Source organism: Salvia splendens, chromosome 14 (genome assembly GCF_004379255.2).
Source record: "Salvia splendens isolate huo1 chromosome 14, SspV2, whole genome shotgun sequence".
NCBI lineage: Eukaryota > Viridiplantae > Streptophyta > Magnoliopsida > Lamiales > Lamiaceae > Salvia > Salvia splendens.
The window spans coordinates 10,336,651-10,352,851 of record NC_056045.1 but is presented as its reverse complement, the minus strand read 5'-3'; the positions used below and the strand labels follow the sequence as shown (position 1 = coordinate 10,352,851).

Here is a 16,201-nt window from a genome sequence, read left to right as displayed (position 1 = left end):
ATGACACCCAATATGTAATATTTACCCGAATTCGACTATTAATTTTTGTAACTATGAGGAAACGGAATGCTTATTTTCTTATGCACGCCAATTTGACTTTGTCAAATAAACAAAAAGTTATTACTATTTAGTATTTCTCACTTATATACGATTAATTTTTTCATAAAAATATTTGTGAAAATAATGGTTTTGATTTTGTTTACTCATGTTTTGAATGTGGAAATAAATTAATGCATTTAAAACAACATTTGGGTTATAATAATTGTTTAAGTAAAATCCAAATTTTGTTAGTTATTTAGTAAGTAAAAGTGAGTTATAATAATTGAAGTAGAATCACAAATTATGTGTCTTAACTAACCAAAGAAAAAGAAAAGACTAATATGCCCTTAATGGCCACAGGGGCAAAATGGTAAAAAGTGTAACATAAAATTTGATTATAAGTTGTTTTGGAGCCTAAATTTGATTATTTGGACATTGGATACCAAAAAGGTCTGAACCCTATGAACCCTATTTTCTAGGTACCATTTTTGTAGCCACTCTACTAATTATTGTCTAGAATGGTTTAAGTGTGCAATTTATGAATCCATAGTTGAGTTAAATATAATTTGTAACGAAAGAAATTCTAATAAATTTTTATTTAAATATAATATGATTTTTTAAAATAACATTCATATAAATAAAGTTATTCTGGAAAATTAAATTGATTTCCTTTGTACAAATTTTATTCTATTTCTCTCCAAATTTTGAAAACAAAATGATGGTAGTCTGTCTCAACACAAATAGACTAAAATGCCCATAGCTGAGGGGTATTAAAAAAAGTTCAAAAGTTCAAAAGTGCAAAAGTCCTTATAAATAAGATATATCTATTTTTAATTTAAATACAATCTAATTTTTTAATTTTGGCATATAACATTATTTTTTATAGCTTCAGGTCTTAAAATATTATAAATTGATATAATTTTTAGCGCTTATGCTCCCTTCATCGTAGCAAGCTTTTAATGTTAGCAGTTGTTTCGTAGACAACAAAGAAACAACCTTTCCACCAGAACATGAAAGCCACTATGTTACTCGATGATTGGGAAATGTGGGTAAGATAACACTTTAGCCCTATTGAGATTTCAATGTAGAGAGTGGTAGTGAAGAGTTTACCGTCATTTAGTGAAGAGTTTACCACCAATGACGAGGTCAGTAGCGCTGCCACATGATGACTGTGGTCAGTGAGACGACAAGTGGCAGTTATTAGTTTTTTGTTGGTTACGCATACATTGTAATTTGTACATGTATTTTACTGTTGTTCTCTAATTCAATAAAATTGATTTTTTTTCACATTCCTTGTACTTGTATTATACTTTTAATTTAACTCATAATTGTTTTGGCCAAATTTATTTTATATGTTATAATTACATGTCGAAATACCTAAAGAAAAGAATGAAAACCAAGAAACAACCAAAACCAGAACCGGAGCCAGACATTGAAAATTGCTGAAAACCTACGGTTACGAACCGAAACCGCCAAATATGCTCACGAGCCAGTTCTGGTTCAAGATTTTCTAAAACCGAAACCGGCGGATCTAAACCGTAACCGTTAGCTTTCGAATCTTGGGCATCTATAGATGAAGCTTTTGATCGTTCCACATTATAGTTCACAGTTTTCTATTTTGGTCATTCCCTTCCACTTCATTTTTACTACTTTGGATAGTGGAGCTCACATTCACTAACTCATTTTACTCACTTTTTATTATTATTATTAGGCATGTTCACTTTGCAAGTTATGTCAAGAGAACAATTTTTTGATGGATTTGAGCATTTCTCATAAAAACTAAGTTTATATTCTCCTAACATAGTTATAAAATTTACACATATCTAGATTTGTTATACTACCATCTAGTCATTCAAAGTAAACATGCCTTACTAATATGGAGTATAAAAGAAGAATTCACGTCCCAATAACTTTTGCAATTCAACTTCCTTTGCATTTCTTCAAATCAGTTAGTGGAACACATATTGAAGATAGAGGAACTACTTATCAGTAAACATATACTCCCTCCGTCCCGGACTACTCGCACATTTCCTTTTCGGCACGGAGATTAAGGAATGAGTGTATAGCAAAGTCAACAATTGCGGCGGTAGGTGATAATTTTTACTAAAAATGGAAAGAGTGCAAATAACTTGGGACGCTCAGAAAGGAAATAAGTGCAAGTAGTCCGGGACGGAGGGAGTATTATAGGAGAATAGAGTACTTCAGTTTCGTTCCAAGTTTGGAACCGAATCAAACATGAGTATATATAGGAATATAACGTATAAAAGTATGGAAAAGTATAAGTTCGAAACATGGGAAAAAGTTTGTAAAGAAATAATCAACTAACACTATAGGGATCTCAAATTAATGATCTATCATCAATTTACACAGATATTTACCTGAAACAATGAATATTTCCTCAATATTTGGCGGATGGTATTGAACTAGACTCCCAATCAAAATTGATGTTTTGCATCTGCTGCATGTCCGGCGCCATCTCCGACACACTCCACACTTTCACCGACTTGTCAAGGCTCCCACTGTACACCACCCATTTGTCGTCCTCCTTGTCCTTCTCCACCGCCAAGCACTTCACCGGCCCTGTGTGCCCCGTCAGCACCGATAGGCACGTGTGCGCCTGACCCTCCCTCCGCCACACGCGTATCGTCTTGTCGGCCGACCCACTGAACACCAAGCTCCCGGCCGCCGCCAGGCACAGCACCGCCAGCTTGTGCCCCTTCAGCACCCCTCCGTGCGCCAGCTGATTCTCCACCTCCCAGAAGTTCACCACCCCGTCGGATGACCCTGAGTAAACCACCTGTTCGCAAATGAGAGAAACATAAGTATAACAATATCTGACATCGGTGTGCAAAGTGAGAATTACAAATAATTGAAATCATTATATAAGTCACGATTTTAGGATGGAAACCTATATTTTCTATTTATGTATCAGAGCGGATTAGTGACTGTATAACTTCAAAAATGGTTAACCCAATAGAATATTATGGCTTAATTCGGGTCAGTTCGATAAAGGACGGATCCAACCAATTAGAAAAAAGTTCAACCACACTAAAATTCATCTTACAGGGCTTACGGGAAGATGTTGGTAGATGAACGAAAAGTAAATACTTCCTTCGTCGCACAGAAATATGTTAGATTTCCTTTTCATCCGTCCCATAGAAATATTCTATATTCATTTATGGTATCCTTCACTTTTACTTTATTATTTATGGGTCTCACCATTCATTACACAATTTTAACTATTTTTTGCATTCTATCTTACGTTACAATTTAAACAATAAAACTCAGGCCAACTCTAAATGGCCTATTTTTATGGGTTGGGATGGAAGGAGTATATTAATACCCAAATTTGTATATAGAGATAATTGAAACTTTATAAGTCTCATGAGCCTATCTTTATGTCACTACCTTATCCATGTCGCTCACTGCCAACGCCGTCACCGCCGACTCCTGCGTCAGCAGCGTCTTCACCAGCGCGTGCTTGCACGACTTCCCCTTCTGCTCCCTCTTCCACGCCTTCACCTTCCCGTCCGCGGACCCCGTATACACCATCGCCCCGGTGCTCGCCACCACCGAATTAACCGCGTCATCATGCGCCTTCACAGACTCCACACACTTCGAATTCTCCGGCCGCCACACCTTAAACGTCTTGTCCCAGGACGCCGAGTACAGCATCCCGGTGTCCTTATCCATGCTGAGGCACGAGATAGCGTCCGTGTGCTTGATCCACACGGCGCTCCTCTTGCGCCGCGCCTCCACATAGTTCCCAGGCTTGATGGACGCCTTAAAGATGTCAAAGAAAGTGGGCATTGTCCCCGAGCGCTTGTACACGCTCGGGTTCTTAGGACTGATCTTCCAGACGCGGATCTTGCCGTCCTGGTGGCCGGTGAAGATCTTGTTGTCCGCGATGATGATGGCCTTGACGAGGCCGCTGTTGGACTTGAAGGCGGAGAAGTCCTTCATGCTCTTCCAGACGCGGATGTTCTTGCTGTCGGAGCCCGTGTAGAGGATGTCGTCCTTGGCCGCGAGGGAGTAGATGTGGCCCTCCTCACGGACGAGGGAGCCGATGAGGCTGTTCTGGAGTTGCTGCTGCTTGGCCGAGGCGCTGCCGAAGGGGCCCGGCTGGTTCCAGGGGGACATCATCATGGGAGAGCCCTCGCCGCTGTTGCGGTAGTCGTCGGTGTCGCCACCGCTCGAGGACGACAGGTTGGGATCCATGTTGTTACCTGCCTTGCTCTTCTTCTCGGATGACATTATGCTTTCATTGTTTCTTCTTTTGAGACAGTTTGGGATGATGAGAAGAAAAGAGGGAGAGAGAGAGTGATAGGGAGAGATTTCAGGGGAGATATTCACGGCTAAACTAATTAGTTTTCTCATCACAATTCTAAATTTTTTTTGCATTACTATGATATGAATTCATGGAGTATCGCATATACATACCAAAGTCTTAATTAATTTTTTCGACCGTACCATTCCCTCAACTTGTACTTGCTGATCCTGATCATTCATTTTGAGATGCACCACTTTGAATGATAGTGTTTTTAAATTTTTTAAATATAGAAACAACACTCACTTTACTTTTTCCCTCTGTCTTACTTTATTCTCCTCATTGTACTCACAAAACAACACTACGTTGTTGGAAGGAAGATCTCGGTGAATCAAGAAGCTAATTTCCTGCAATCACAATATGTAGGAAGATTAGTAATTGATTTAATTGTTTTTTACCTTGTATAGAAGATTAGATTTAGGGAAATAATCTTACCTCAATTTGTACTCTTAAGCCTATAAAGAGGCGTGTAGTATGTATCAATTCAGTGTGAATAAGAGAAATAATATTCCCCAAAGCCCTGTTTTATCATGGCTTCAGAGCAGGAGTCGAACTAGGGCTCAGATTTTAGTTTCATCACTACCCACTCCATACCAATCTCGGCTAAATCACAAAATCAGAGAGCAAACCAAATTCAAACCAGTATCCCAAAATCCCAAAAATGTCAGACGATAAGAAACCAACAGAACCAGAATCAGAATCATCGAGTAGTAAAATACGAGCGAGTAAGAACGTAACTGTTGCGTTCAAACTCAATGGAGGAAATTACCTTCTATGGTCGCGGCTAATGAAGGTTGCGATAGGGAGCAGGGGAGGCTACTCCCACATAACCGAAAAACCGGCTCCACCACTGCCGGGGAGCAAGGATTATGACGATTGGGAAGAAACAGATCTAATCGTCTTCTCATGGATCGTAGATAATATTGAAAATTATATTACTGCAGATTTCGCCCACCACCAATCGGCCAAGGCTATATGTGATAGCCTAGCCACCACGTACGAGAGTGAGGCCGATCTCTACCTCGTATATGACCTGGAAGACCAAGCAAACATAATTAAACAAGGGAATATGGATCTAGAGACATACTACCGCAAAATCCATAGAATGTGGATCAGCATCGACCGGTGTCAGAAGCAACTGGTCGACTGCCGTGAAAAGGGGGTAAATTAGTTCAGAATCTACACCAACACCAAGCGACTACTCCGATTTCTGGCTGGGCTTGACGAGGAACACGAAGGAGTCCGACGAGACATCCTCAAGGAAGTATCACCTCCCCCACTGGAAACTGCCTACGAATGGGTTAAAAAGGAGGCGGCCTGACAACGGCTAGGGCCACCGGAATCCCTAAAAACCAACACCCACAGCCACGGTGGAGGAGATCCACAAGGAATCGGGCATGGATTGGTGGCGCAGGGACAACGACAAGGCTACCGAAGTGGAACCCCGCGCCAAAACACCACCACAGCTCACCGCCCGGGGAACAGACCGGTGGACAAGTCAAAGCTTTGGTGCTCCCACTGTGGGATGCAAAAGCACACACGAGAAACGCACGGATATCCCGAATGGTGGGAGGAAAGGAAAACAGCGAAAGCCAAGATGGCGACCGGGATCTCGGTCAGCAGTGAGATGGCGAAGATGGCGATCGGAAATCGGGACATGATAACCGGTCGAGGAAAACAGAAGGAAGAACCGGAGGCTCCCAGCGGAGGCGGAACAGAGGTGGATTGATCGGCGCTGGCAATTTCACCGGAAAAATAGGGAACCGAAATGGGGAAGGCGGCGAAGGAGGTAAAGGGTTAGGGGATGAAAACCCTAACCCTAATTTTCCATATATACCAACTAATTTTCTGAAATTGCAAAAAGACCCCTTAGGTTCTATGAAATTAAAACACAGACCCCGAATATTGCATGACAGCCATCCTACTTATGATAAATTGCATGTTGAACCCCGGATTATGAATTATTGTGAAAACCCCCTGATTTTCTACAAATTGAGCAATTTAGCCCTGTTTCACTTAGAAATCGATTTGAGCCCTTGGACCGTGTTTCCGCTGCATTTACCGTAAAAAGGGATAATTGGGGAGATAAAAGGGGGTGGATATTTGATTGTGGAGCCACCGATAGTATGACTCCCAATAAAGATGATTTTGTGAGCTTTAGTAGTATTACTAAAACTTATATAGAGACCGCAAGTGGGGAATTGATTACCGTGGCTGGGGCGGTGTTAAGGACCGTCCTCCTTAACGTCGATTTCCACACAAAATCAAGAAATGAGATGTCGTCGTTGTCGAGCGCCCAACGTTGGGTCGTGACTTGGACGGAAAAAAGGGGCGGTTGAGCGCGAGATCAGCCTCGTCGGCAACCTTAGGAGATGTTTCTTGTTTGATACTCAATTGAGCCAAAAGAATGATAATTTCATATATTGATTGAATGAATAAAAAAGATAACAGTCTATCGTATTTATAATGCTACTGAGTTAATGAACAAGAAAACAAAGATATAGAAAAAGATATGCTAAATCCCTATAATATCTAAACTAAATAATAATAATAATAATAGGCTCGTATCAACTCCCCCACGGTTAAAATCCACCTTGTCCTCAAGGTGGGAACCATGAAGCAAAAAGGAGAGTTGAAATCAGAAGCTTCGGCGTGGCAACTCCTCCTGGATCAAACACACATCGAACAGCTGAACGTCTCCCTTCTTCACCTCCATAAAAAATCAACAAAGGTAGACTAATGTGGTCGTCCAAATTCAACGCTAAAATGGAAAGTTCTGCCACACAGTCATGAATGCTCAAACACGGCGTGTTATTTTGCAGAGGAATCAACCTTGGATCGGCGTCGAGTGATGTTGATCGTTGATTCAGACTTGTAACATCACCAACATTCAAATCCTTATAGACACAAGCACTTTCGTGGAAAACAGTGTAATCACCAATAGAACCATCCTCCTCTTTATCTTCTAGCAATGTCTCCTCCTTTTCACCAATCTTCTCATCATATACCCCAACGAGCACTTGCAGTGACTTGTTGTCGTTCATGACAATCCCTTTGTTCTTGACGAACACTCCAGGGGACTCGTTGTTTGGAACATCAAGAGGAGCGCCATCATTGTGAACATCGGTAATGTCATTGGGAACATCATCACCGAATCCTATCGTGGGAGTATTATTAGTTTTCTCTTCGGCTAAATTCTCATCTTGAATGTTCTCCTCAAACTCCTCCCCATCATCCGCATAACAGAGAATGCGTTGTTTACACACATGTCCCATCACCCATTTCTCGGGACAATGCCAGCAGAGACCCAACCTGGACCGTTCTGACTTCTCCGCCTGGGAGACCCGTATTAGCGGCAGGCGTGTCTGCTCCGGAGTTTGACTGGTCACACGTGTGGGCTGACTGTACAGGTCCCGCGTTGGCTTTTCGGTGGAGTAGCGGGGCTGGTGGGAGGCGGGCTGGACTCGCACTCTCACCTCCTCCCGAGGGCGAGGTCGGTCCCAGCACGTCTCCGAGCGTCGGGGCCGGTCAACGGTCGGGTAGCCGCGGTCCTGCTGTTGCGCCGGTGGGTCCCAGCATGTTGGGCGGTGCCGCTGCGTTGCGGTTGTCGGATAGCGATCAAACCCTAATTTGGTCTGATGCTCTCCGCGATCAGATAGGTGGCCACCCCTCTCGACGTAGCCGCTGCGGTGTCGGGGCCAAGCGTCTTGCGCGCGATCGCGGTACCCGATGGGCTGGTATCTCGGCCGTGGTCGACGATTATGTGGATCCAAGTGGTGTGAGACGTAGGGTGATTCTGGATCAGGCCACGACGGCGGGCGGAGTACTTCCACCCGGATGCTTGGAGGGTTCCAACTGGTTACACGGCGAGGTTGGGTCGGATGGTAGGGACGGAATGGCTGTGTGGCCTGAGGGAAGTCGTATTGACGACGACGATAGCCGGCGTAGTCGTATGACATGTTGACGGACTGAGGCGTGGCTGTGGTGGATGATGATCGTCTGACTTCGGCGCGGCACGCGAGAATCCTTCCCGTCGGGCGTTGCAGACGTAGTGTTGTCCTGCGGCTAGAGCTCGGCGGACAGGCGGGACTCGACAACCAAAGCAGTTGCTGTGCGCGGAATGTTTTCCGTCGGGCAGCGGTGTAGCTTCGGTTCGAGATGGTGGGAGGGTCAGCTCTCAATGAAAGCACCAGTTGTTAAGGACCGTCCTCCTTAACGTCGATTTCCACACAAAATCAAGAAACGAGATGTCGTCGTTGTCGAGCGCCCAACGTTGGGTCGTGACTTGGACGGCAAAAAGGGGCGGTTGAGCGCGAGATCAGCCTCGTCGGCAACCTTAGGAGATGTTTCTTGTTTGATACCCAATTGAGCCAAAAGAATGATAATTTCATATATTGATTGAATGAATAAAAAAGATAACAGTCTATCCTATTTATAATGCTACTGACTTAATGAACAAGAAAACAAAGATATAGAAAAAGATATGCTAAATCACTATAATATCTAAACTAAATAATAATAATAATAATAATAATAATAATAATAATAATAATAATAATAATAATAGGCTCGTATCAGGCGGGTACCATTGAAATATCCCCAACCTTGAGATTATCAAACTGTCTTTATGTTCCAACTTTGTCCCAGAGATTGATGTCTATAAGCCATGTAACATAGAGTTAAATTGCACCTTACTGATGCATCTCGACTTCTGTATTGTATGATTTATTTAAGTTAAGAGTACGATTGATTTAAGTTTGGTAAGTTAAGAGTACGATTGATTTAAGTTTGTATGTTTATTGTATGATTTTAGTATTGTATCATCAAATAATTATTTACTATCTCCAATTGAGCATCGAACTAACAGTAAAATAATGTTAAATATAGTATATTTAGATAAATAATCCATCCGTCTATTATGCATAGACATGTTTTGAGTAGACACGTGTTTTGAGAAATTATTTAATTTGTTAAAAATTAGTGAACAGGAGTTGGCGGATTGTGAATTCCATTTATACTCACTCCGTCTCATGTTACTTGCACTTATTTTCTTTTTGGGCGTCCCAAGTTATTTGCACTCTTTCCATTTTTAGTAAAAAATATCACCTACAGCCGTAATATTTGACTTTGTCTATCACTCATTCCTTAATCTTCGTGCCGAAAAGAAAACGTTCAAGTAACGCGGGACGGAGGGAGTATTAGAGTGTAAGGAGTTGTAATATAATGGAGTGTAAAATCTATTACTCCCTCCATAGCTGAGTCGTATTCTTTTTTGGGTTGTCCCACTGTAGCTAAGTCATTTTATTTTTAGCAAAAAGTAACAATTTTTCTTCTCTTTTACTTTAGTATCTCTTTATCTCTCTACCTTTTTCCTTTTCTATTTTATTATTCATTTACTTAACTCACTTAACACAACTTTTCTTAAATCCGGTGTCGAAAAGAAATGTATCTATTACAGAAGGACGGAGGGAGTACAATAAATGGAATGATGTAAAGGTGTTTTTAAATGACGAGCGTCCAAAAATGGCAGAACGTATCAGGTTTTGACGGATGGATGTAAAGTTATTTGATGGTAATTGTAGGAATTAAGGTTGTTAAAGAGAACATCACTGCTAGACTGCTAGTATTGATTTTCAGCATTCTTTCCATCCCAACTTAGTTAGAGACTTGAGGTTTATTTTTTTTAGTACGAAGATTAAGAAATTGTGTTAAACAGTATTTAGAAGATAAAATTAAATAAAAGAGAAAATAAAGTATAATAGATAAGAAAGAGTAAAATATATAGGAGATAAAATGAATACGACTCAACTAAGTTGGGACGGATGGAGCGCGATCTTTTCTTACAACTTTATCAACATGACCAGAAACACATAAACGAGTCATGCATAATGTATAGGACTCAGCCTTGGCTTGATGCACACTTGAATTGGAGCAAGAACCATGTTGGTAGTACCAAAGCCAGCAGCCATATCAATGGGTTCACCCGAAGGCGTGTCCACATCAAATCCCTGCAGAAAGCTCGCAAGGGCGAGCTCCGCAAAGCGCCGAGCGGAAGACACTGCCGGGCAGACCCTCCGGCCGCCACCAAACGGAAGCAACTCGAAGTGGAGGCCTTGAAAATCGATATCCTTGTGGCTTGTGAGAAACCTCTCCGGCCTAAACTCGAGTGGATCGGCCCAAACACGAGGATCGCGTTGGATTTTCCAGTTGTTTATGAAGAGGCGTGTGCCGGCCGGGATGTGGTAGCCGGCCACCACGCAGTCCTCCCCGGCCTCGCGAGGGATGACGGGTATGGGTGGCTGTAGCCGCGTCGTTTCCTTGATCACGGCTCGGATGTAGGCTAGGTTTTCGAGGTCTGATTCGTTTACTAGCCTCTCTCGGCCAACATGAATGTCTAGTTCCTCTTGGGCCTTTTTGAGGGAGTGGCGATTGTTGAGTAGTAGAGTTAGTGCCCATGTGAGAACTGCCGCAGTGGTTTCGCTTCCTCCTACCATCATTGTCTACATATATAGGAATATTAAGGTAAAGATTTAGTAGAATACGAGATTCACTTATTCAAAATGAAAAACTAAGTACTTCCTCCGTCCAATTATAAGTAATCAATTTTTCATTTTGTGCTATCCCTCCGTAAGTTATTGATATCCTTTTCTGAAAAAAACAACACCTTCATTTCTCTTACTTTATTTTATGTCTCTTATTTATTCTTTCTTTCTTACCTTTTTCCATCTTTATCCTTTTACTTTTTTCTCCCTCATACTTTATTTTCTACACTTAACTCAATAAATATCATTTTCTTATACATCGTACCAAAAAAACTCCTTACTTGTAGGACGGAGAGAGTAGTAATGATTTTGTAAATTGATGGAGTATAACAAAAATACTAACAAATATCTCAATTCTAATGATGCAAAGAGAGAATTGGAATTTATATATATGTCATCAGGCTGCTACTCATATCACTAAATGATTTTAAATGGAATTTCATGACTTCCATCATTTTATCAAGGTGGGTCGTTATTTGAAACATTAAATATGTTCGATTTTTACTTATAATATATTAGTCCCTTCATCACACCTTAGTTGGTGCATTTATTTTCAATATCGAGATTAAGAAATAAGTATTTTGATATTAAATGGAGACAGGATAAACTACGAAAGAAAATTAAATATAAAGAGAAAATAGAGAATAAAGTAGCAAACAAAATAAAAATTTTTGCCTAAAAAGGAAACTGACTCAACTATAACATATGAGGAAGCAGTACATACCAGACACATAGCTTTGTTAATGGTATCCGCATCAAAATGAGGAAACTCCTGAGTAGCAGTGTCTGCAACATCCAACATCTCATTCATGAAATCATCGTCTTCCCTCGCTTCACTCCATGTATCCTTGTGCTCCTCAAGCCACCCTTGCAGCATGCTGTCGAATTCCCTCCCAGTATCAACCAACGCCCTCTCCATCCTCCCGAACCTGTCCATCCACCCTAGCCAAGGAACAGCATCGCATATGGTGTGCACAGTCATCATCTTGAAGAAATCCCTCACGCTCCGCTTCCACCTCTCCCTCTCCTCCTCCCCCATCCTCGCCTCCACGTCCCCCGCCACCGTCCTCACCATCATGCTCAGCGTCAGGTCTCCCAGCACCCTCTTCATCTCCACATCTGGCATCGAGCTGTATAGCTGCTTGTTCATCGCTCTCACTTGCACCTCCCGCGACCCGGCCAGGGCCGCGACCTTCCGGTTGGAGAGGAGCCTCAGCACCGCGATCTTCCGCATCTCCCGCCAGTAGGGGCCGTAGTTGCTGAACCCGAACATGGCGAAGTTGTAGCCCATGAGGGCCATTGCGACGGTCCTTTGTCTGTTCACAATTACGGAGCCTGAAATTTATATATAGAGGGGCAAAAATGTACATAGGCAAAATTTAAGAGTTTTAAGAGGGGCAATTAGTGATAAACTAAAACATATAAAGAGGGCCAATAAATATGAAACATATGGTTTCTATCGAGGGATTTTATGCTGTGTTATTTTGTGAGTTAATGAAGAGAGATGAAAAAGTAGAGATAGTGTTGTTTCCATTTTAGGAAAAGGTTCCTTTTAACCGGAAAAACCAAAAAACGAGAACGTTTTATTTTTAATGGGATAGAGAGTAAAATATATGCATATGTGATGAAATTTGAGGTGGGGCATTTGCCCATCTAGCTATAAGCTAGCTCCGGCCCTGCCTGTTCGAGAAGGCTACGTCGTTCGTCTTCAAGCACTCCTCCGCAATCTCGTGGCTGTTCACGATCAAGCCGCGGCGTGTGCCTAGTTGCACGGTGAATATCGGGCCGTTTTTATCGGCCATTTTGGACAAGGTTAGGTGAAGCGGCTCCGGCCCCCTTAGAAGTAAGAGATGGCCGATTATGGGCCATCCGCCGCCGGCATGTGGTGCTACGTTTTGCTTCTTTCCATATTTTGATGGATAAAATGAGTAGAAACTAGAAATTGTTATAGCAACAGTGGCTACCACAACAAACCATTGGGGTGCTAGTAGTAATTCCATCGTAAATTTTATTTTTTCCTGAGCTACATGCAAGTGTATAAATAGTTAAAGAAGCGTTCCGCACTCAATGTCCCACTTCAGTTATGAGAGCAACTATTATCTATTTATAGATTAAATGAACTCTCTCTCCCTCTCCTAATAGACTAGTTTTTGGGATAAGCTTTCATGTTTTATCTATAATATTGAAGCTTTTATTGAGAGCCAAGACAACTTATAGTAATGGCTTTCGGAAGATAACCGTCGCCGAGCACATTTGGAAGCTGACTCAGGGTTTTGGTCGAGGAAAGAACCTGCGGTGGCCAATGTGGCCGTGACTAAGGAGATCTTGGAATGGTGGTGGCAAAGACCTCGACGTGACCAAACGAGGTCATTGGCCCGTAAGGGAGACGGTTGTTACCAACTCAATGACCCACATTAGCTGTGAAAGCAAATGGTGTGAGGTTCATAGACTAAATGTGTTATTTCTCTTAAAAAAGACTCGTATTTTGGGATGAGTTCTACTGGAAAAATATAATAAAATAAAAACTTTTATGGATAACAATATTGCACAACCTATTAGGTTAGCTAAAATCTAGAATAAATCTTTTTGGGACTATGCTGTCTTTTTCGTATGGGTTTATTTATACAATCTAATCTACCTATCTACGGTATTCTACAAGTAAACATTGACAACACCAATCTCGTCATTTATCTCGTCCACTTCAACTATGTCCACTACATTTCACGCTTCACTAGTATCTTTATAATTTAAGTAGCTTTTGTACGTTAACAAATTTCGTGTAACAATAAAAAAAAATCCATTATTGTAGTAATATTAAGTAAGTAAAATACTTTAGTTTGTCCTCATTAATTTTCTTATTTTATACTCCTTCCGTCCTATAAAAATAAGTGCACTTTCCATTTTTGTTCGTCCCACAAAAATATGAGCATTCCATTCTCCTCTCTCTTACGTTACCATATCATTCTCATCTCTCTCTCTTACTTTACCAATTTTTTTCTTAATTCCCGTGCCACACCTAATGCCGATATTTTTATGGGACGGATGGAGTATTTGGTACGATTTCTATTCATTGTAATATTTATATTTATTATTTTTAATAAATGGATCTCATATTTTACTAATATAACTTAATTAATTTATAACTGTTATAAAATTAATATTCTATTCAACCATAGTCACTATAAACTGATTGATTTTTCTTTTTTAAGTTGTCATATTATAAAATATTAGTTTCCCTATATCTTACTTTATCATCTCTTATACTTTATTATCTTTATTTAACTTAATAAATATTATTTTCTTAAATTTAGTACCGAAAATAATTCAATCACATATAATGGAACAGATGGAGTATATAAAAGTAGGACTCACATGTTACTTACTTTTTCTTCCACGTCTTAGTAAAGTGACATAATTTATTAAAACATGCATCCATCAACTATGGGATAATTAGTTAGGACTTGGGGAGGTATACAGTAATGTTTACTTGTTAACTAGAGAACAAATAAAGTAGAAGAAAAAATAAAATAATACTATAGAGAATAAATTGATTAATTTTTATCATTAGAAAAAAAAGACTATTAATTGGGTATCCTGAAAAAAAAATACAAGTCGATTAATTTGAGACGAAAACATACTAAATTTAACAGGTGGATAACACATTTCACTGATTCATTTTACTCATATTTTATCATTCCATCATCCTATATTTTAAGAAATTTATGTTTAAAGGTTAAGTGAGGAGATAATAAAAATTTATGAAGGAGGATATAGTAGGAATAAAAAGAGAGAGTAAATTATAAGAGAAAATAAAGATATTACAAAAAATGAAATATTATAAATAGTTTGGGACGACTCAAAATAAAATAAGGTTCAATTAATTCTGGAACGGTGGAGTATATAATTAATACTACATCCACCACAAAGTTACTTAAGCCATATTTTAATTTGGGTTGTCCTAAGTTACTTGAGTCATTACCTTTTATGACTAAAACATCTATTCTTACTTATTTTATTCGTCTCGTACTTTATTCTCGTCCTTCTCTCCCAATTATATTTTATCTCTCACAATTCATTATCAAGAAGAAATTCCTAGAGTAACATTGAACAAAGGGATAAAAATGGAATCCATAATACTGAGGCATAATTTACACTACTTTGTTCCATACAACAGATTTTAATACACAATTAATAAAGTGGGAGGAAGATCAAAAAGAAAAAAATATTCGATATCATTCCTGGAGAATGAACCACACTTCATTAAAAAGAAAAAAGTTACTCCATATATTTTATATTAGTGGAGGCATTTCTTTCCAACATGAAGATTAAGAAAAAATGTGTATAACATATCAAATAAAAAGATAACAAAGTATGAGAGAGGAAAAAGTAAAGATAATAAAGTAATAGAGAGGAAAAAGCAAGAGTGAGAAAATGTGTATTTATACTAAAAAATGACTCTACTACTATGAAATACCCAGAATAGGAAAATGAATCTACTATTATGGAACAGAGGAATTATATATGTAATGCCCGCTCCTTTTTATTACCCTTTTTCGTTAATGTTTAATGTCGAGCTAGTGAATCCTAGCTCTCTTGACTCGTGTTTTGGAATGGAATTCATTACCGTTCGTAAATGCTTAATGTTGTTAATCCGCAAAACCAAAAAAATGTAAGTAAGAATCGAACGAACCAAAACGACTTCGATATAATTACAAAAAGGAACAGAAGGTTTATTTCGGACTAAAAAGTGTTCGAATATCTTTTTACATACATAACAAGCAACCATCTAATTACAAGAAATATTCTACACATGAATTGATGAGGTGGATGTTAAGAATGCAAAAACATGCATTTTGGGCCCTCCTCCCCAGGCCCAAATCGCACCCTTCACGGGCCGGCCCGAAGCATCCGTCAGCCCAGGGCAGCAAGCCCAGATCTCGGCAGCAGGATGGCAGCCTAAGTCCTCCCCACCTGCAAGATAGAAACAAGTTTAAATGCTAAGGAACAAGGGAAGTAAATGAAGTTTTGTTAGAGGAAATGGGACAACCTTCTTTACCCTTAGAGTATCCGCAACGGCGGACGTCAATGCGGAATTCCCACGGAAGTGCCGGAATTCCGTGGCGGACGTCCGCCATTGTGCATACCGGGCGCGAATACGGAATTCCGAGGAGGACGTCGCAGATCCGCGAAGTTTAGCGAAATTCCGCGCGAAATTCCGTCCTGACGTCCGTCATTGCGTGGACTGTCACAGAATTCCGCACGAAATTCCCGTATGTTGCATTAAATGTTTTTT

At 40.2% G+C, this 16,201-nt stretch overlaps 2 protein-coding genes across 2 annotated transcripts; both read right to left on the bottom strand.

The window, feature by feature from the left end:
• Positions 1 to 2,314: 2,314 nt before the first annotated feature.
• Positions 2,315 to 4,262, bottom strand: LOC121764640 (protein JINGUBANG-like). The gene is made up of 2 exons (XM_042160660.1): positions 3,448 to 4,262; positions 2,315 to 2,836 (listed from the first exon to the last, which is right to left on the bottom strand). The coding sequence occupies exons 1-2, from the start codon at positions 4,255 to 4,257 to the stop codon at positions 2,438 to 2,440; spliced, it is 1,209 nt and encodes a 402-aa protein (XP_042016594.1). The 5' UTR covers positions 4,258 to 4,262; the 3' UTR covers positions 2,315 to 2,437.
• A 5,841-nt stretch (positions 4,263 to 10,103) lies between these two features.
• On the bottom strand, positions 10,104 to 12,990 carry LOC121764029 (demethylepipodophyllotoxin synthase-like). The gene is made up of 3 exons (XM_042160123.1): positions 12,589 to 12,990; positions 11,633 to 12,224; positions 10,104 to 10,866 (listed from the first exon to the last, which is right to left on the bottom strand). The coding sequence occupies exons 1-3, from the start codon at positions 12,906 to 12,908 to the stop codon at positions 10,246 to 10,248; spliced, it is 1,533 nt and encodes a 510-aa protein (XP_042016057.1). The 5' UTR covers positions 12,909 to 12,990; the 3' UTR covers positions 10,104 to 10,245.
• Between the last annotated feature and the right edge of the window lie 3,211 nt (positions 12,991 to 16,201).